At 50.4% G+C, this 20,052-nt stretch overlaps 1 protein-coding gene across 1 annotated transcript in view; it reads left to right on the forward strand.

Annotated features, from left to right (window-relative positions):
* The window catches only part of LOC147725209 (3-galactosyl-N-acetylglucosaminide 4-alpha-L-fucosyltransferase FUT3-like), a 40,232-nt gene extending 21,497 nt beyond the window's left edge, over positions 1-18,735 (forward strand). Inside the window, exon 2 of the mRNA XM_086967132.1 lies at positions 17,610-18,735. Within this exon, the coding sequence (XP_086823258.1) occupies positions 17,618-18,727 (1,110 nt within the window). The 5' untranslated portion in view covers positions 17,610-17,617 and the 3' untranslated portion in view covers positions 18,728-18,735. The remainder of the gene's footprint in view (positions 1-17,609) is intronic.
* The last annotated feature ends 1,317 nt before the right edge of the window (positions 18,736-20,052 follow it).

Genomic DNA, 20,052 nt, shown 5'->3' on the forward strand with positions numbered 1-20,052 from the left:
GTGTGTGCTGTTGTATTTAAGACTCCATTAATATTGTGAACGGTGAGATCCAGAAATGTTATTTCTTCTTTGTGAATGGTATGTGTGAAACCAATTCTGTCGTTCACTCGGTTCAGATTCTCGATAGCCTGTACCAAAGATGGTTCTGATCCCTTCCACAAAATGAAGATATCATCAATGTATCTTTTATATAAAAGTACTTTTTCAATCCATTCTGGTTGATTCAAAATGCGATCTTGTTCGCACTGATACATGACAATGGTAGCGTAGACAGATGCCACAGAATAGTCCATTGAGGTGCCAGATGCTTGAATAAAATATTCATTCTGCCATCAAAATAGCTGTGATAAAGAGTGAAATGGAGGATAGCTATTAAAAATACCTTTAAATATTGATCTTTGTTTGTCATCATCAAAAATGATTCAACTGCTTCCAGCCCATGATCATGGGGAATCGATGGATAGATTGATTTTACATCTACAGTACATAGAATCATGTTTGCTGTAAATTCAGATTTGCCTTCTTCCAGAATATTTAAAAAGTGTGTAGTATCTTTTATGTACGTTGTCATGGTTTGTACGATTGGTTGTAAATGCTTGTCCACATACTTTCCTATTGGTTCATGTATTGAATTAACGGCTGAAACTATAGGTCTACAAGGAGGTTTGGTGGGATGCCTATGTATTTTAGGAATCTTATGTTCATAAGGTAATGCTGGATTCATTTTGATTAAAAATTCCTTTTCTCTATTTCCGATGGTTCCTTCACTTACAGCTTTGTCAATGATGTTGATTAGTACCTTGGTAAACTCCTTAGTTGGATCTGTGTCAATCTTGTTGTGAATGTTGGTATCATGAACGTGTTCTTTTACGTATGTTAGATAAAATTACGTGTCCATAATCACCAGAGCTCCACCTTTTTACGCTTGACGGATAGTTATAGATTTGTTATTAGCCAGTTGTTTTAAAGCCTCTTGTTCCTTGCTGGTGAGATTTGTAATCTTTGATTTGGGTTGTTTGAAAATGTTTTCTATGTCTTTTGAAACAACTTTCTCAAAAGCACCCAGTACCTTATGGCTCATTGGTGGCATGAATTTACTTTTTTTCTTTAATCTGATCACTGTGTCTGTTGTTTGTTCCTCTAATTTTTCAACTACGTTGGTTAAGAAGTGTCTTAATCTTAATGATCTTAAAAAATGTTAAATGGCTACTTGGGTTTCCAGTAAGTTGGAATGGTAAGTGGATACGCACAATGTGCCTTTTTGCAAGACCTCAGATTGGAAGTTGGTGATTTCTTGTTTGGATATGTTAATGACTAGGTTTTTTGACTTCTCGTGTTCTTTGCTACTGCATCTGATTGTTGTATTCAAAAGAGACACGTCGGACTACAAATTGGGGGAGGTGTACAGTTGGACTGACATCCATGTGAGACACAGACAGCAAAAACCAAACACAAGAAGATCAACAGACCTAATGCTAGAAACACAAGGTACTGGCCCTAGGAAAACAACCTACTATCTGGTGCAATGCTTTGTGTCCAGATGTTCTTAGACCAGGACCGTCCCTTAAGCCAACAGTTAAAAATATCGGCTTTTGATTTGATGTCAACCTGTCTCTTGGCGCTCTTCCATGGGTTCTGCCGTTAGCAAACTCCACTGGCTTCCTGTCCGCAAACAAGCTGCTTTCAAAGCTACGGGCTTTTGCCATAAAATCCTTCACGCGTAAGGCCCCCAATACCTGTCTGCATTAGTGAAACCTTCCCACCTGGAGGACGCCTGAGATCTACAGGAGCTGCTCTTGCTGAGATCCCCTTGGTCAAGAAAGCTTGAATAGGAGGTTTTTTGCCTCTAAAATTTGGAACTCTCGGCTTCCATCTCTAAGACCGGAGTGCTCAGTACCTATCTTCAAGAAAAAACTCAAAACCTGGCGAGTTATTCACTAGAGAAGTGGTGGAGCGTGTCTTTAGCCTCCTTGGCTTAACGCTGCGCTCCCCACTTCATATTTACAACAATATGGTGCAGCCCTGCGTTTCCCCCTGCACTTGCGCTAACTGCAGCTGCCTTGCACCAATGCCGGAGCCACAGTGCAAGGGTGTCTGCGTTGAGGGGTAGTTTGCAACTTCTATGTTTGCTGTTTAACGCAGCACTAATAGAAGTTGCAAAACGTCATTTCATTTTAATGATTGTTTATGTGCAGGAAAGGGCTCCTTCCTCACGTAACCAATCAATGGCCTTTTGCAGCACACGTAGAAGCAGCAAAAACGAGGAGAAATGAAGCATTTCTCCTTATTGAGCCTGCCTAAGAGCAGGTTTTCCCTGGTCTTAGTTTTGGCGCTGCCTCCTATGTACGCCGCCCTTTTACACAGGGGGCAGCGTCAGAATCACTGCGTGTGCAGTGGAACGCCCACCACAACACCCACCGCACGCCTCTTTAAAGCTAAGTACAGCGTGAAAGGGTGCCCTATTCACAAGGCAGCGTGAAGCCATGTTAAGTGGTTAAACGCTGCTTGTAAATAAGGTGAAGCACTTATAGCGACAGGACCACCACTAAAAGGTGCAAGCCCCTGTGGCAACAGGGGCTTGCAAATATGCCCCCTGGCTCGTTAGACAGCAATAACCCTTTAGTAGAGGGTGCAGCTTGCCCTCCTCAGCCAGAGCCAGAGCAAAATCTTTAGTGCAAGGACACTAAGAATGGAGTAACCATGCACTCTATAAATCTTTTTATTATAATTATTGTTGTCCATGTCGTTTCCGGGAAAACAAGAACAACAGGAAGCACCAATCTTGGCAGACACCTCTCGTTCCATCGCGGTCATCAAGTCCAACACCCACCAATGTTGCATCACCATGAGGCGGGTGGCCCTGAGTTTTTTCTCGACAGCGGCAGTACTTCTCCTTTGAGCCTGATGCAACAGAGTTGTTTTCTTCTGTAAAAGATGTTGAGGCAACTCAGAAAGATGTTCCCCAGGAATTACCACTGTTAGAGGTGTGTATGGTCACAAGGGTGCAGAGGCCCTGCCATCCAAGGACGAGCTAGGTGTAGGCCAGGTCACCGCTTTGCCAGTATATATCTTTCAGTGTGGCGGTGCCCCATTGGAGGTCCAGATGTTGCAGCCATCCTTATTACCCAACAGTAGGGTTCTTTGGCCTTTGAAACATAAAGAGTACAGTATAAGGTTTGTACATTAAGGGGTTGCCCCATCCCTTCCAACCTTGTGTACCTATTAATCTCAGTATCCCTGATTTCCTAGCACGGGGTGTCTATGCTAGCATTGGTCCCGCTCCCAAATAACTGATTTTACCCCGTGTGGATGAGATCAGTGGCCCTGCACTCGAATTCCATGTCCCGGGTCCATTTGTCATTAAAGAAGGGGACCCCAAAGATGTTAAAGGCCTCCCTGGGACCACTGATGGAGAAGGGACCGGACGTATTTGTGCACTGGTGCGGTGGTCTTGCTACCTCCAGGAACCTCTTCTCTACAAAGTCCTGTTGCCAAACAGTGTCCTCCCCTTTGATGCCCCTGCTGGGCATCCTGTCTGCCTCTGATTGCATGTTCTACTCTATGGGGATGTATTTTTGCTCTGATCCTACATAGGTACATTTTGCTCCTTCAGGGGCTTTCGTCTGAGATAGGAAAAGCCTGTCGGCACCTACGGTGTGGGGTATCAATGAAGAAATATAACATGCCCTGTTTGTAGTTTGAGTGCCTGCGGTGGTCATGTATTTATACCAGGTATTGTATAGGAGTATGCAGTGTAGTGCATGAGAAATACTAGTGTTTCGTCCAGTGTAGGTGTATGTGAGGTGAGAGAGGTCCCTGCGCATGCGTTGCAAGAATGTAGAAGCAGAATTTACCAGACTAGTCATATTCTAGTGCTGAGGGGCTCAAGAGAACCCCAGCTAAGAATGATGTGTACAAAAATGCAAAAAGACATAACTTAGAAAGCATTTGTCAGCTGTAGAGTCGTGTTTGGGTGAAGTGTCTGTTGTCTGGGCGCCCAGAGGTGTCTTGTCTTGGTGTAGTGTAAATAATCTCTTGCAAGGGATTTTTGCAAAAGTTCGATGTATCCTGTATTACTTGAGCAATTGGCCTTCGAAAGAAAGTCTTTGAAAGCTTGGGTCAAAGGAATGGCGGCCACGGCAGTGTTGGTGCACTTTCAGCTTCATCACTGACCTGTAGGATAAGAGCTGGGGTTTTGTGGGTTAATTTGGTAAAAGCACATTATTAGGAAGTTGTCTGGCATTTCAGCCTTCTTCGGCCCGGCTTGCTTGAATCCTGATGGTGCAGTGAGAAAGGGACTCATGTCTGAGTATACCCTGCCACACCTATAGTGGCCAAAAACGATTCAGAAAAGGGGGCGGTGATGAACAGAGTGTCTGAATTAAGCAGACCACTCTTACCCAGTCCAAAGATCAGAGCTTCATCCATCACCGTTATTTATCTCACTGCACCATCCCAGTTCAGAACCTGGCTATATGCAAATCAGTCTGTCCCTGGCCCAGTGCATCATGGGAACAGGGCAGACCAAACTACCAAGCCAATTCTTGTACTGGGAAGGAGACAAGCTACCGGGGACCGGTTTCTGACATTTCAGCCGTCTTCGGCCTGGCTTGCTTGAATCCTGATGGAGCAGTGAGAAAGGGACTCATGTCTGAGTATACCCTGCCACACCTATAGTGGCCAAAATCGATTTACAAAAGGGGATGGTGATGAACAGAGTGTCTGAATTGAGCAGACCACTCTTACCCAGTCCAAAGATCAGGGCTTGATCCATCACCGTTATTTATCTCACTGCACCATCCCAGCTCAGAACCTGGCTATATGCAAATCAGTCTGTCCCTGGCCCACATGTTACGAGTGTGTCAGGGCACAGGGCAGCCTGAGTCCGACATCATTTCCTACCTTGCACATAGAACCTTAGCAGAAAACCTCAAAGTTGTCCTTCCTTTCAAGTAGGTACGCATTCCTTCGAACCGCTTCCACCATTCCGATTACTATTTACCACTTGCATGTCAAATGATTAAAGCTGTTCATGATCAATTGGCGTGGGAGATTAAAAATAGATTTAATTCATGCATTTCTTTTTTTTTTTTGAAAATTTCTTTTTATTGTTGCAACTCGCGGATCATCAAAAAAGGGCATTACGTCATCACGGGGGGAGCGTCAACATTCCGCACCCCCCGTATTATGCGCAACTTTTGGAACACTTCAATACATGGCAGTTATCATGACATAATCAAGGTGTGTTTCGTTTTTTTAACCCCAAACCCCCCCCTCTAACCTCCATGTAAACACCCCCGGGCAACTGAGTGACCTCCGTTTGAGGCCCCCCTTCCCGCCCTCTGCCCCCCCCCCCCCAAGCAGCTCGTACTCCGTACCTCCACCCTACCACCCAATCCTCGTGCCCTCCTCACTCATCAAGGCGTGTGTCGTGAACATATGTCGTCTCACCACCTCATTCCTTCCAGGTTCAACAGGGCCAGATCAGTCACACATGAGACCACCCCAGTGATCAATTTCGCCCCCCGCATTTCCCCCCCCCCTCCGGGTCACCCCCCTACTCGAGTCCATGATAATGCCGCCATTTGGCCCAGATTTTGCGGAATTTTCTCGGGCAACCCCTTGCTTTGTACGTAACCCTTTCAGCCGCCATGTACATGTCCAGGCCTCGCCTCCAGTCATCCAGATTGGGCCTCCCCGGCGCCCCCCACATTCTCGCTATATCTCTTTTGGCTACTACCAATGCCAGCAACAGAAAGATGAGTGAGTGCCGCGTGACATCCACCTCAGTTGACATGCCCAGGAGCGCCAGCCTGGGGTCTCTGGGAATGTCCACCTCCAATACCGCTGACAATTCCGTGAAGACTTCGTTCCAATAGTCCTGGACCTCGGAACAACCCCAAATAATGTGGAAAAAATCACCCAGTGGATGTTGGCATCTGAGGCAGGAGGCATTAGTAGCCCTCCCCATCCGGAAGAGTCTTGCCCTGTCAAAATAGGCCCGGTGTAGAACCTTGAACTGGATGAGGCGAAGCCTCGACTTTATGGCCACCTCTCGGGGGTGCATGAGGATGAGTTCCCAATCTAGATTTTCTAGTGTGCCCACATCACCCTCCCATCTCTCCCTCAGTGCCTGCAGGTCTCCCAACATATTGTTTGTCAGTGTTTTATATGTCATGGACACTGCCCCCCTGTGTATCCGTTCCTGGAGCAGGCGTCCCTCGAGTGGCGCATATTGGGGGATGTCAGTAAGGGAGATGTTTTGTGCCCCCCATGCGTGTCGTAATTGCAAGTATCTGAAATATTGGGTGTTATGGAGGCCAAAGTCCTGCTGCAGCGCCTGAAAGGTCTTTAGCTCCCCCCTCGCTATGATATCCCCAATCGTAGAGATGCCAATGTCATCCCACTGTTTGAATCCCCGTAGTTTGTGCAGCTCGGTCAGCCAGCTACACGACCACAGGGGGGTTTGACGGGTGGGTTTTTCCTGCCATCCCATTTTCACCGTGGCTCTACGCCAAGCTGTCAGGGTAATTCTAGTCGCCGGGAGAAGCGTACGTCCTCCCTTCCCTCCGTAGAGGAAGTGGAGCACCGTCTTAGCTCCCCATTTGGATTTTTCCAGCGCATAAGTAGGGTGGTCTGCAGGGGCATGTATCCACTCGTTAATGGGGGCCAGGTGTTCAGCCCAGTAGTATGCCTCCAAGTTAGGCAGCGAGATTCCCCCGCTATACTGGTGGCGCTGCAGGGTCGTGAGTGCCACTCGGGGTTGTTTCCCCAGCCACAAGAAGGAGCGGAGGTCAGTATGGATTCTCGGTATAGTTGTAGTTGGCAGAGGGTAATATTCGTTTTGGAGGGCGTATAAAAACTTCGGCAAGAGGATCATTTTATACAGGGCGGCCCTGCCCAGGATGGTGAGTGGGAGCTGTCTCCACCTATCCATCTCCGTCTTCGCTGCCACCAGAACCCTTTCTATGTTATCTGTATATGATCGACGTGCATCCCGGGTGATAAAAACCCCCAGATACCGGAAGCCTTCTGTGGTGTGTAGGAGGCGGTCGGGCAGGCACTCCCCCCTGGGGGCCCCTTGCGGGTCATATATGATCGATTTGTGCCAGTTGATGGTATGTCCAGCTACCGCCCCGAAGTCCCCCAATTCCTTAAATAGCGCAGGGATAGTCCTAGCCGGGTCCGTGATATACAGTAGAACGTCGTCAGCGTAGAGGGAAATCTTCTCCTGTTCCGCGGCCGACTCCCCCCACTGGAACCCCGCCACATCTCGGTTACGCCGGATGCGGATCGCCAGGATCTCGATCGTGAGGGTGAAAAGGAGCGGGGAGAGCGGGCACCCCTGTCGTGTCCCCCGCTCTATCGCAAACTCCCTGGAGAGCCTTCCATTGACTCGCACCCGCGCCCTGGGGTTCGAATATAACAGCTTCACCCAGCCCATAAACTTGGGTCCTATCCCAAATCGTTCAAGGGTGCCCATCAGGAAGGGCCAGTGCACCGCATCGAATGCTTTCTCTGCGTCCAAGGAGAGGAACCAGTGGGGTTCATCCCTGTCACAGACTTCCTGGAGCCAATTGTGGGTACGCCGTAGGTTGAGTTTGGTGGCCCTGTCGGGGAGAAACCCAGACTGGTCCGGGTGCACTAGATCTGTAATGACCCGTCGCAAGCGTCGCGCCAAAATGGTGGCCAATAGTTTGGTCTCGATGTTAAGGAGAGAAATCGGACGATAGGAGGAGCACTCCTCCTTGGGTTTATCCTCCTTATAGATCGGGACTATGGTGGCTAGGGTCAAATCCGGCGGGAGATGCCCGGCGTCAAACGCCTCGACAAACAAACCCCTCAGGTGGCGAGAGAGAAGGTCCCCCGTCCGTTTGAAAAACTCCACCGGGAAACCGTTTGGGCCCGGCACCTTCCCGGGCTTCAATAGTGTTAACGCCTCCGTGATTTCGTCGAGGGATAGGTCGGCTTCCAGGGCTTCGCTATCTTCGGGGGTCAACTGTGGGACCTCCATATCACCTAGGAATGCCTGCACTACCTCCGTGTCTCCGAGGTCTCTAGCCCTATAAAAGTCCTCGAAGTAGGTCGCAAAGGCCTCCGCTATGGAATCATCCGTGGATGCCCGCGCGCCCTCGGGGAGTCCGATCCCGTCCACCCACCTGGCCGCCCTCTCTCGCCTACTCAGCCATGCCATAAGTTTCCCTGATTTGTCGCCTACATCGTAGAGACGGTGGAGGGTGGCCAGTGCCTGCGTGCGTGCCTCATTCGTGGTCAATTCCTTGTAATGTTTTTGAGCATCTAACAGTTTCCTAAGGTCTATCTCTCTCTTTGACCTGTGGTATTCGGCTTCCAGAGTCATTATGGTCGCCTCTTCGGTTGCTATAGCCTCGTTACGTTTCCTCCTAGCATCACCCATCCTGGATTGGAATCGGTCTCTCAGGACTGTTTTCATGGCCTCCCACAGTGTGACCCTAGACTGTACCGAGCCCTCATTCTCTGCCACAAACACTCGAATATCTGCCCTGATGCCACCCAGAATCTCAGGAGTCTGTATGTCCCATGCCGACATGTGCCAGTGAGGTCGCCCTCTCCCTCCACCCCGTCCTATATGTGCGAACAGTGGGGAGTGATCCGATATGCCCCTCGCCCTATATTCGGCCTGATCCTCCAATGATAGTTCCTGCCTCGAGGTGAAGATGTGATCCAATCTTGAAAAGACTTTGTGTGCCCCGGAGAAAAAAGAATATTCGGCCTGTGTGGGGTGGAGCCACCTCCAAACATCAGTGAGGCCGAGTGTGTCCATCTGGCGTGCAAGCGCCGTGTCTGTAGTTACTGTGTTGGAGCTACTAGACCTATCCCGTGACGTGCACATCACATCATTGAAATCCCCCCCTATGATTTGTACCGTGTCAGCCGTGTCCAGTAGTATGTTGGTGACCTCCTGCATTGTGCGTATCTGAAGCTTGGGTGGGGCATAAACCGACAGTAGTGTATACCCCCGTCTCCTCCAGGTCCCCTGCACCCCTGCAAATGTTCCCTGTGGGTCTAACCATGTGCGCGTTACAGTGAAGGGGGTTGTTTTCCTAATGAGTATGGCCGTGCCCCGTGAGTCCATGGTGTACCCCGCATGTGCTAGAACTACGTATTGGCCCCTTGCCAGGAAAGCGCATCTGTTCCCTCTCAAATGTGTTTCCTGAAGGAAGATAATGTCTGGCGCCGCGCGTTTAATGTAAGCCGTGACCAGGCCCCGCTTGATTTTGGAGCCCAGGCCATTCACGTTCCACGTGAGCGCCTTCACCCCGGGGCCGTCTCGGGTCGGTCCAGTTAGTGTACCTGCCATTGTGTTGCTCGGTGATCATCCAAGGCCGGGCCCCAGGACCCGGATGGCAGTAAGTGTGGCCCACCCTGACTTCGCTGCTTGGTGCTGTGCTGTTCCCCCCCCCCTTCAACAAACCAACACCCCAACGTGAGGCAATAGCAGTTCCAACAATCCCGGGACCAGGGCAGTAGCAAGGGTACGCTCTGCTGCTTCACTGACACCACCCCCCTCCCCCCCCCAACTCCCCAACTCCCCAACGTGAGGAAACAACAGTACCAACAAGCCCCCTCCTCCCCCACCCCACCACCCTCCCCTTCTAGCTGCGCCCCAACATGGGACCAAACCATCCATGGGAGTAGGTCATTCGCCCTCCCGCACATCCCTCCCCAGATTAAACTGTGTTCAGTTCAGACACCCAAAAAAGAAACTGTAGGGGGTGTGTCAACTTGCGTGCTCCTGGACGCCGAGCTGCTATCACATCCGAGCTGCATGTTCCTGCTTTCAAGAATGAGAGTCCTGAGTATCTACGGTCGGATCCTGACCCGAGGAGCCTTGTTCCAACTGTCGGATCTCCTTAGCCAAGGGGTGTAGCGATTCGCCCAAGAGGTTCATATCCTCCTCGCCGGATGAGGGGCCTTCCGATCCCTCCACGTCATCCCCCTCGGAGCGTACCCCCCGCCTCAGACTGCTGAACCTTGATCCCGCCACTGGGTCCTCGCCTGGGGATTCCGATCTGCCTCCCCTGTTGTTGGCCGATCCTCGGGTCCTATATGGCGTCGCCGCGCTCGTGTGCTGGGTCCTCCGTAACCTCCGTCGTTGCGGCTTCGGCCGCTCCCAGCCCGACCTGCCCCTCACCTCTCCGTCCATTGCGGCCCGCCTGGCCGCCTCCCTACTGTTCAAGATAGGGCGCTCCTCCAACCACTGCCAAGCGTCTTCCGGGTGGGCAAAAAAGATAGACTTGTCCTTATATATCACTTTCAGCTTGGCGGGGAAGAGGAGCATGTATTTGAGATTCAGGGACCTCAGTTTCGCCTTCACCGCGTCAAAGGAGCGGCGTTGTTTCGAAACCTCCTGGCTGTAGTCCGGGAAGATCATTATTGTAGTGTTCTCAAGGCGGATCTCGCCCAGGGCCCTGGCCTCCCTCAGAATAAGATCCCGGTCGGCAAAGTTCAAGAAGCGCGCTATAACTGGCCTGGGTCTCGCGCCCTCAGGAGGCTTGGCCAGAAGCGCCCTATGTGCTCTTTCAATAAGAAAGCATGTAGAAAATGGCGCCTCGGGGAAAGTAGCTTTCAGCCAGGTCAGGAGGAAGGCGGCCATGTCCGTTTTCTCAATCCCCTCCCTAAAACCTACAAAGCGGAGGTTATTGCGCCTGGACCTGTTCTCAGCATCGTCCACCTTCCATTGGAGGTGACGGTGCGCAACCTGTAGCTCTGCCATGTCTTTCTTGAGCGTAGTGATCGCCTCCCCGTCTTCCTTCACTTTGTCCTCCACTGCCGTTACTCTTTCGGTCAGGTTCCGGAAGTCCTGGCGCAGGAGCGTCACCTCGGCTCCAACCTCGCCAATCTTGGTCTCTAAGGCAGATCGCGATGCCTGGATGTCCGTTCTGGACGCTTGGATGGCCTCCAGTAGCATGGCCGTGTCGGTGTGGGGGCCTGGATGGTCTGCCATGGACCGAGGCGCTGCGAAATTGTCCATAGGTCCCTGGCGCGGGGGTTTGGGTGCCGGGTTATTCTTCCCCATCTCCTCACCGCACAGCCGCCCAGGAGAAGATGCCGGGATCCCCGCTTCCGTATGAGAGCGGCGCCCGTGGAAATGGGATGGTGCTCCGGCGAGGGTCGTCCCCCTCGCTCCCTCCGCTCACCGTAGGTGTCTGGTCCACCGCCCTCAGTGGTGCGTCGCCCCCGGCGTTACCAAAGGTCTCTCTCAGGAGGACGGGAGCACCCCAGCGGGGTACGAGTCGCAGGCACGCCACCAGGCTACTCCCTCATAGGCAGGGGCGGTGTAGGGACAGGTGTGTCAGGCCGTAGCTCCAGGCAGGTGGCAATGGACAGTGTGGTGGGCCGCAGGGCACAGGCACGGCAGTCAGCCGGGAGCAGGTCCGTAGTACTCTCAAGCCCCACTATGCTTATCTCAGTTCAGTAGTGTGGGTCGTGTCTGCTGTCCCCACCGATGACCATGGTAGTCGTCCCATCTTGTGATCTGAGGATCGCGGATCGTGGCACTCCCCCTCGTCTCCTCGACCCCCGATGTTTCTGAAAGGCTCTCCCAGGGTGGGAAGGGGCTCCCCAGCAGGTTATGGGGCCGCAGGGACACCTCTAGTTGTCACCCACACAGGCAGGGGCCATCTAGGGCCGGGGGGGTCCGATTGCGACACCAGACCGGCCGCTGTGGTAGGCCTGGAGGGCGGCAGAGCACAGTCTCGGTGGCGGGGCCAGGAGCAAGTTCGTGGTTCCCACCGGCACTATTTCGCGGCTCCGGCCGCCATCTTGGTAAAGTGCCCGGTGGTCTAGGAGGTCCTAACGCCTCCTCAAGGGGGGGGGGGGGCTTTCCCGATATCCCTCCACCACACGGGGCCCTCCAAATGCTCCTCACCGCCTCACCTCCCAGTCGGCCGGTCCGCTGCGGGATGGTGTTCGAGTCGGGTTCATCGGCGCTGCACCGCTCCGGCCGCCATAGTTGTAAAGTGCGCCAGTCTCGCCGGGGCTTCCAGACACCTCATCAGAGCCTCCACCGTCAGTTTAGCACCTCCCAGGGGCTTTCACCGCAGTCGAACACCAGCGGACCCGGCACAGTCCCGACAGTCCGACTTCAGCGCCGTTTCCTATTCCGTGTCTCGGCAGCCGCCATCTTGTTCCCGTCAGATCTCCCGATGCGTGGGATCAAAGTCGGCGTTTCCATGGCTAGATTCGCATGAACTGCGCAAAAATAGTCACTATATGGTCCGGCTGTTCCGCGGCGTCTCTCCCGTTATTTTGGTGGCTCAGGGTTAAGTGTTACGACGGATTTCGATGCAGCTCGCCGGGAGCTCCGGAGAGTCACGTCCTAGCCGGCCATGCTGTTGGCCACGCCCACCTAATTCATGCATTTCTGATTTACGAACTTAAACGTATATGTTGATTGCCGATTCTTTATTTTCCGAATTCAATCTTTGCATGGCATAATCTGTGCTGAAGAGGAGAGTGCCGGAACGAAACACGTGTGGTAACATAAGGTATGGGCAGGTGTTTTATCGATTCTATTGTGTGCAGGAGATTCTAAATTAAAGTGATAAAACAAAGGATATTCAGATGTGTTACACTGACTGCAGTGCCGTGCTTTAGAGGAGTTGCCACTGCCAGTGTTAGTGTCCTTTGAACCCCTGACTCAAGCCTCCTCCCTCCTGCAGTAAGCATGGCATGCTTTATGTGTCAGGGCACAGCTATTCTTCGCCCGCAACACGGAAGGGCTCCTAAAGGGCATGCGCAAACAAGACAAAACACAAGTGCGCATGAGTGGGCACAGTGCGAAAATTCACCCTCCGTCCCCACTCATGCGCACTTGTGTTGTGCTGCTGCCTGTTGCCCCCCACTGGTCTGACAATCATGTCAGTCAACATGACACCAGTCCACCCACCCCCTTTAAACTCTGAAGGGGTGGGCGGTCCGACGTCATGCTGATTGACATGATTGTCAGTTCTCCCTCGGCGTCTTTGAACTTAAGTAAACGGAATCAGTTTACTTAAGTTCAAAGACAACGAGGGAGCTGCGGGCGGGGGACTACGCCCCCAAGCCCCACTGGACGCACCGCTCCTGTTCAGTTCAGTTCTTAAGATGCGACACTTTGCATCAATGTACCTTACCATGCATTGCACTTCCACAAGAAGTAATGTTCCAGTGATGGAATTGCAGTAAAGTTCCGGTGCAAAGAAATAAAGATGTTAAGATCTTCCAGATGTGGCACACTTCTCCGAGGATGCGAGAAGTCTTAGTTCGATGCGTCAGCTGCAGCAGCGATACCCTTGTTCAGTGATGCAACGGCAACAGCCTTGGCTCCGGCACTCTTCTCCGACGTTGCGAGAGGCTTTTGCACAATGCAACAGCTACAGCGCCAACATCCAAGATGCAACGGAAGCAGCTCCGACGGTGGTGCGCTTCTCCGGGGATGCGATGCGCTTTACTCGATGCAGTGCAATATGACAGCTACAGCGCCGACATCCATGATGCGACAGCAGCAACAGCAACCCGCTTCTCCTTCATTGCGAGACTATTCTCCTGATGCAGTGCAATACGACAGCTACAGCGCCGGCATTCACGATGTGACGGCAGCAGCAGCAATGGCGACATGCTTCCTATTCGTTGCGAGACGCTTCTCTCTATTCGGTGCAATACAACAGCTACAGCGGCGACACCCTTCTTCGGAGTTGCGATGGAAGCAGAAGTGACGGCTAGATGCTCCTTCTTTGTTGAGTCGCGCTTCCAGCTCCTTGCGACATGCAGTCCCTCAGAAGGCCCAAAACAGCAGCAATTCAGAAAAGGGGGTGGTGATGGACAGAGTATCTGAATTAAGCAGAACACTCGTACCCAGTCAACAGATCAGGGCTTGATCCATCACCGTTTTTTAGCTCACTGCACCATCCCGGCTCAGAACCTGGCTACATGCAAATTAGTCTGTCCCTGGCCCAGTGCATCATGGGAACAGGGCAGACCAAACTACCAAGCCAATTCTTTTACTGGAAAGGAAACAAGCTTCCGGGGACCGGTTTCTGGCATTACAGCCATCTTCGGCCCAGCTTGCTTGAATCCTGATGGTGCAGTGAGCAAGGGACTCATGTCTGAGCATACCCTTCCATGCTTGTGGTGGACAAAACGATTCAGAAAAGGGGGTGGTGATGGACAGAGTATCTGAATTAAGCAGAAGAATCAAATCCAGTCAACAGATCAGGGCTTGATCCATCACTGTTTTTTAGCTCACTGCACCATCCGAGCTCAGAATCTGGCTACATGCAAATTAGTCTGTCCCTGGACCAGTGCATCATGGAAACTGGGTCCGTTAGGATTATAAAATGTAATAATCGAACTGGCTATTCTGGCCTATGGAGAACAGGTAGCCTTGCGATAGTGAAACATGAAATGGCTGTAATTCACTATTAGGACATGCCACACACATCAGGGCTTGTCCTACCTTATACTTACAATGCACCCTGCCCTTGGGCCTACCATAGGGGTGACTGATGTGAAGAAAAGGGAAGGTTTAGGGACTGGTAAGTTGGTGCTCTCGTCCAGTCAGCATGACAGTACCAGACTGCACACAGGCTCTGCAAAGGCAGACCTTAGACACATTTGTACAGGCTGCTTCTGTGGGTGGCACAATCAGTGCTGCAAGCCCACCAGCAGCATTTGGTTTACAAGCCCTGGGCACTCCTAGTGCACTGTACTAGGGTCTAACAGGTAAACCAAACCAGTCAATCATGGAACCACTAATCCATACATCAATTTACCATAGGGAGAGCATATGCACTTTAGCACTGATCAGCAGTGGTAAAGTGCCCAGAGTCATAAAACAGCCAACAACAGGTCAGAATAAATAGAGGAGGAAGGCAAAAAAGATCAGAGATGAGCCTGCAAAAAGGGCCAAGTCCAACAAAAGTGCTAAGGTTTTGGATGGTGAGTTCAAGACTGTTTTAAGAAGTGATAGAATTTTAATGGAGTAGTGGGTGTTAAACTGTTTGAATGCTATTGAATTTTGGACCCCCCCTCTCCTGGCTACAGTGGGGATCGTACTTTTTCCTTGGCTGTTTTCGTTTAAAGGTATAATGCTTTGATCGAGGCAAAGGTGTCCATTTGACCTGTGTGTGCTGCATGCAATTATGAAGGGAAGTGGGTGTTTGGATGTTAGTTTAATCACTCCATTGTTTATCCTTTGGGCCTCTGTACGTGTCATAGAGCAAGATTTGTCTCTAATTAAGCTGAGTAACTGGACAAAGTCCTTCTTCTGGAAGGGTCGAGAATCTTTGGAAAGTTTTTGGGCTGGTCCCTGTGGGCGGTTACCCGGGTTTATGGACGTGGTTACATTTTAAGACTAGGACAGAAGTGCAGAAAGAAGCAACAGAGGTGCAGAAGGAGGCACGAGGAGTGCAGAAAGAAGGAAAAGAAGCACAGAATAAAGCAACAGAGGTGCTGAAAGAGGCACAAAGAGTGCACAGAGTTACATAATGAGGCAAGAATGGTGCAGAAAGAGGGAAGAGAGGTGTAGAAAGAGGCAAGAGAGATACACAACAAGGAAAGACGGCTGCAGAAAGAGGCAAGAGGGATGCAGAAAGAGGCAAGAGAAGTGCAGAAAGAGGCTGGAGAATTGCTGAAATAAAGCAACAGAGGAGTGGGAAGAAGCATGAAAAGTGCAGAAAAAGGTAAGTGAGATGGACCTGGGTCAACCACCCAGGGGCTTGAAAAAATGAATTGCAGGAGCCTGAGCTTTGTATTTTCAAAAAATTGTAGCCGGATTCGCGCAACTAACACAATTTTGGCCAAACTTTTTTTTTTAAATGCTGTTGTGGCTTGGGGGTCCCGGAGCAGGCCTAGGGGTCAGGTTGTTTCTACCCTGCCCCCTTTCCTTGTTTTTCACCTTTTATCAAACCTGAAGATGGCTGCCAACACTTCCTGGTTTGGAGTGTAGGCAGCAGCTTAGAATGAAGCTTGTGCCCTGGAGGAGTTGCAACTCCTCCTTGGTGCTCGGATATATACATTAACATTTTTTTAATTTCTCAGCCACTACGGGACAGATTTACACTATTTAAAACAATTGTCACTTTCTGGGCCTAGAGCTGCCATTTTGCCAAATTTGGTGTAATTCCATTCACCAGTTCGGGCTGTAGCCGTGTCTAAACTTCCTATGGAAATTAACATGGGGAAAAAGCATTTTGGGACTCCCCTTTTTTCTCGGCCCCTGCTTGACGAATCACCCCGAAACTTTAAAGACTGGAGCTGACCTGAGTGAACCTTTTTTGGGGGGAAAATTTCACGAAGATCCGTCAAACTGCGCAAAAGATATTGTCAAAAGAAAAAAAAGCTTTTTGATAAGAAAGATGGTCATAACTATAACTACCTACTGGCGACCGCCAGTAGGTAATATATACATATACATTTTAAAAGGACCAGCCTTGGGGGCCAAAAAACAGCTTACTGTATATGTACGTCATGAACACGCCTAGCTGCACCTTTCCAGGTTATCACAGGGAGAGACAAGTTGTGAAAATAGTACCTAACTCCCCCCCAGAATATTCCATATGTAACAACTTGTGGATTCAGCAGCTTTGAAACACACCTTTTAAGGCTTACTTTGGAATGGAAAACCACAAACCACACTTCACCGAACATCAGCATCAACAGAATTAACAAGGCGTCAGGACTGTTTCATCCCGCATGAGACAATCATGGTGTTCAGTAAACAAGAGCGGGTTGGAGGTCTCCGCCTTCAGTCACTGTATAGAGGCACCTTCTAGAGAAAGTCCCTTCAAAGGTTATTTTCTTAGGAAACCCAGTTGGATCAGCCAGGGTGAAAGCGCCTAGACTAATGTTTGCAAGAAAGATTTCCTACAGTTTGAATCTTCCGAGTGGAAGGATGCTGGGGAATGAGGGTTCCGCTCAGTGCACATGCGATGTTGTGAGTCTGGTTGTTTCAGTACAAAGAGTAGGTCAGTGTCTGATGCTTGAAGGATCTAAACACTGACACGTCTTCACATGAACAGGACAACTATTTACCACAGCTCCAAGGAATGTAGCAGACTGCTGATTGGTTAGTGAGATTGTAAAGCCCGCCCCACTGGAGAGCGTCACTTGTGCTTCGAAAAGAGGCTGGGCTTCTCCAATGGGGCGGACTGCTGATTGGTTAGTGAGATTGTAAAGCCCACCCCTCTGGAGAGCGTCACTTGTGCTTCGGAAGAGGCAGGGCTTCTTCAGTGGGGCAAAGGAAGGCTGCCTGCTATATTACAATGAGCGACACAAGCTGGGTTTAAAGGACACTCAATGATGGAGTGCACTCTTTGAGTAGTCATGTATGATGACCCACTATGTATGAGTATGTAAGCTAGCATGCATCTTAGTAACATAGCTTTTACATATTTCTTGGGACCATGCAATAACTACTAACATGTTTGTTTTGTAATTCAAAACATTTTCTTCCATTGATTTACTTTCAAATGTTTCTTTGTTATAGACTTTACTGTGGTGCATCACTTCGTAATATGAATGAAATGTCTTCGACTGAGTTCACTCTCTCCAGTCTCAGCCAATAACTTGTTCTCTCTCCTCTCCAGCCATAGACATGGAGTCCAAGGCACAGATGGAGTTGTACTGGAAGAGCTACGTGTTTTACATCCTCATCTCATTCCTGACCAGCTTCTCGACGTTCGCCATTCTACGAGGCGCCTCCAAAGCCAAGCCAGATAAGACCTGCACACACGTGGAGACCCCATCCATGGTCTATGCGGGTGGGAGTGACCGCGTGGAAACACCCAGGGGCACAACAAGCGCCACAAAGGATGACCTGGTCATACTGCTCTGGACGTGGCCATTCGGAGAGCGGTTTCCACTGGACCAGTGCGCAAGAATCCATGGGATCTCTGGGTGCACCTTCACTGTGAAGCGGACCTGGTACAGCCATGCAGATGCTGTGATCCTCCATCATCGTGATGTTTGCAGCTCCAAAGACCAGCTGCCACAGAAGCCGAGGCCGCAGAACCAGCGCTGGGTCTGGTTCAACCTGGAGTCACCGAGGCACAGCCCCAACCTTCACTTCATGGACAATCTTATCAATCTGACGCTGAACTACCGGAGCGATGCAGATATCTTCTCGCCCTACGGCTGGGTTGAAAGAGCCAAGGGTCCTCAGGATTTCAGCATACCAAACAAGACCAAGCTAGTGGCCTGGGTGGTCAGTAACTGGGACTCCACACTGGCAAGGGTGGCATATTACAATGATCTCAAGAACCACATAAACATTGATATATATGGAGGTGGAAGCAGATCCCTACCCCGCGACAAGACCATCTCTACTATTTCCCAGTACAAATTCTACCTGTCCTTCGAGAACTCTCTGAACCAAGACTACATCACGGAGAAGCTCTGGCGCAACGCTCTGCTCTCTGGGACGCTGCCCGTGGTCCTCGGCCCTACGAGGGAGAACTATGAACGCTTCCTTCCCTCTGATGCCTTCATCCACGTGAGCGACTTCCCCAGTGCTAAGGAGCTGGCCGCTCACCTGCACTTCCTAGATGCTAACGACGAGCAGTACCGGCGCTACTTTGAGTGGCGCAAGAGGCTGCAGCCCATAGGTTACACGGATTGGACCACACACTACTGCAAGGCCTGTCAAGTTCTACAACAACAGCTGTATTACAAGACTATCCCGAGCATCGCCAAATGGTACCAATGACCAAGGGAGTAGCCAGAAAATTAAAACACCCCCCACTTTGAACCAAAGCTGTTATGGCACCAAGCAAGCGAAGGATGTTGTCACTGCCCTCACCAAATGCTTTTTTCTTCCATCCAAGCACCTATACATGCATCCTTTCATCCTTCCATCCACCAGCAGATATCCACCATTTCACCTTTACATTGTCTTCCATCCAACATTCAGTCTGTCACCATTCTTGCCGTCCATCCATCTGCCCATCCATATCCAAACCTATCCATCAAACCCATCCATCCATGCTTTCACTCACACCTCAATCCTTTTACTTATCTACCCCATACATCCATCCATCTATCCCTCCATCCATTTATTCGCATATCACTCCTACCTTTCACTCCATTCATCCATACTTTCACTCCATCCATCTTCCATCCTCCATTCACCTCATCCATCTACCCTTTCACTCAGCCATTCATCCTTTCACTCATCCATCCACCCTACAAACCATCTACCCATTTACCCTTTCACTCATCTATTCATCTGTTCACTGAATTATCCATCCATCCACCATTTCACTTGTCCGTCCATCCATTCCCCCTTTCACTCATCCAACCACCCTTTCATTCAGCCATCCATCTACCTTCCCTTTCACTCATCTATCCATTCTTTCAGTCATACATCCTTACATTCATCCTCTGTCATCCATCCATCCTTCAACTCTTCCATCCATTCAGCCTTTCACACTGTCTATCCATCCAGTCTATCACTCATCCATCCAGCCATCTATCCATCAATCCATCCATTCACCATTTCACTCATCCTTCCACCCTTTCATCCAACCATCTCTCTATCCTTCCTTTCACGTATCCATTTATCTTTTCACTCACTCATTTTCCATCATTTCTCTCATCCATCCTTTGACCCATTTAGTCATTCATCATCCTTCCCTTTCATTCATCCAACCCTACATCCATCCTTACAGTCACTCATCCATGCACCTGTCCATCCACCCATCCATCCATCAATTCATTTACTCAGCCATCCATCCATCCATCGTTTCACTCATCCACCTTTTTACTCGTCCGCCCACCCAATCACCATTTCACTCATCCATCCGTCACCTTCCATCCAGCCATCCATCTATGCTCCACTTAGGTGGAGTGGTGTGGCTCACTGGTTAGAGGCGGCAGACCCGGAAGCAGAGAACGGCCTGGGACCAGGGTTCAATTCGATAATTCTCGCCTCGGTGCCTACTCTAACCAGGGATCGCACTCGGCAACTCTGGGCATTAGCTTGCCTCATCTCTACAACGGCCCCCCACAGACGCCGGGGATGCCTGGTTTCAC

Source organism: Lissotriton vulgaris, chromosome 4_1 (assembly GCF_964263255.1).
Source record: "Lissotriton vulgaris chromosome 4_1, aLisVul1.2, whole genome shotgun sequence".
NCBI classification, from domain to species: domain Eukaryota; kingdom Metazoa; phylum Chordata; class Amphibia; order Caudata; family Salamandridae; genus Lissotriton; species Lissotriton vulgaris.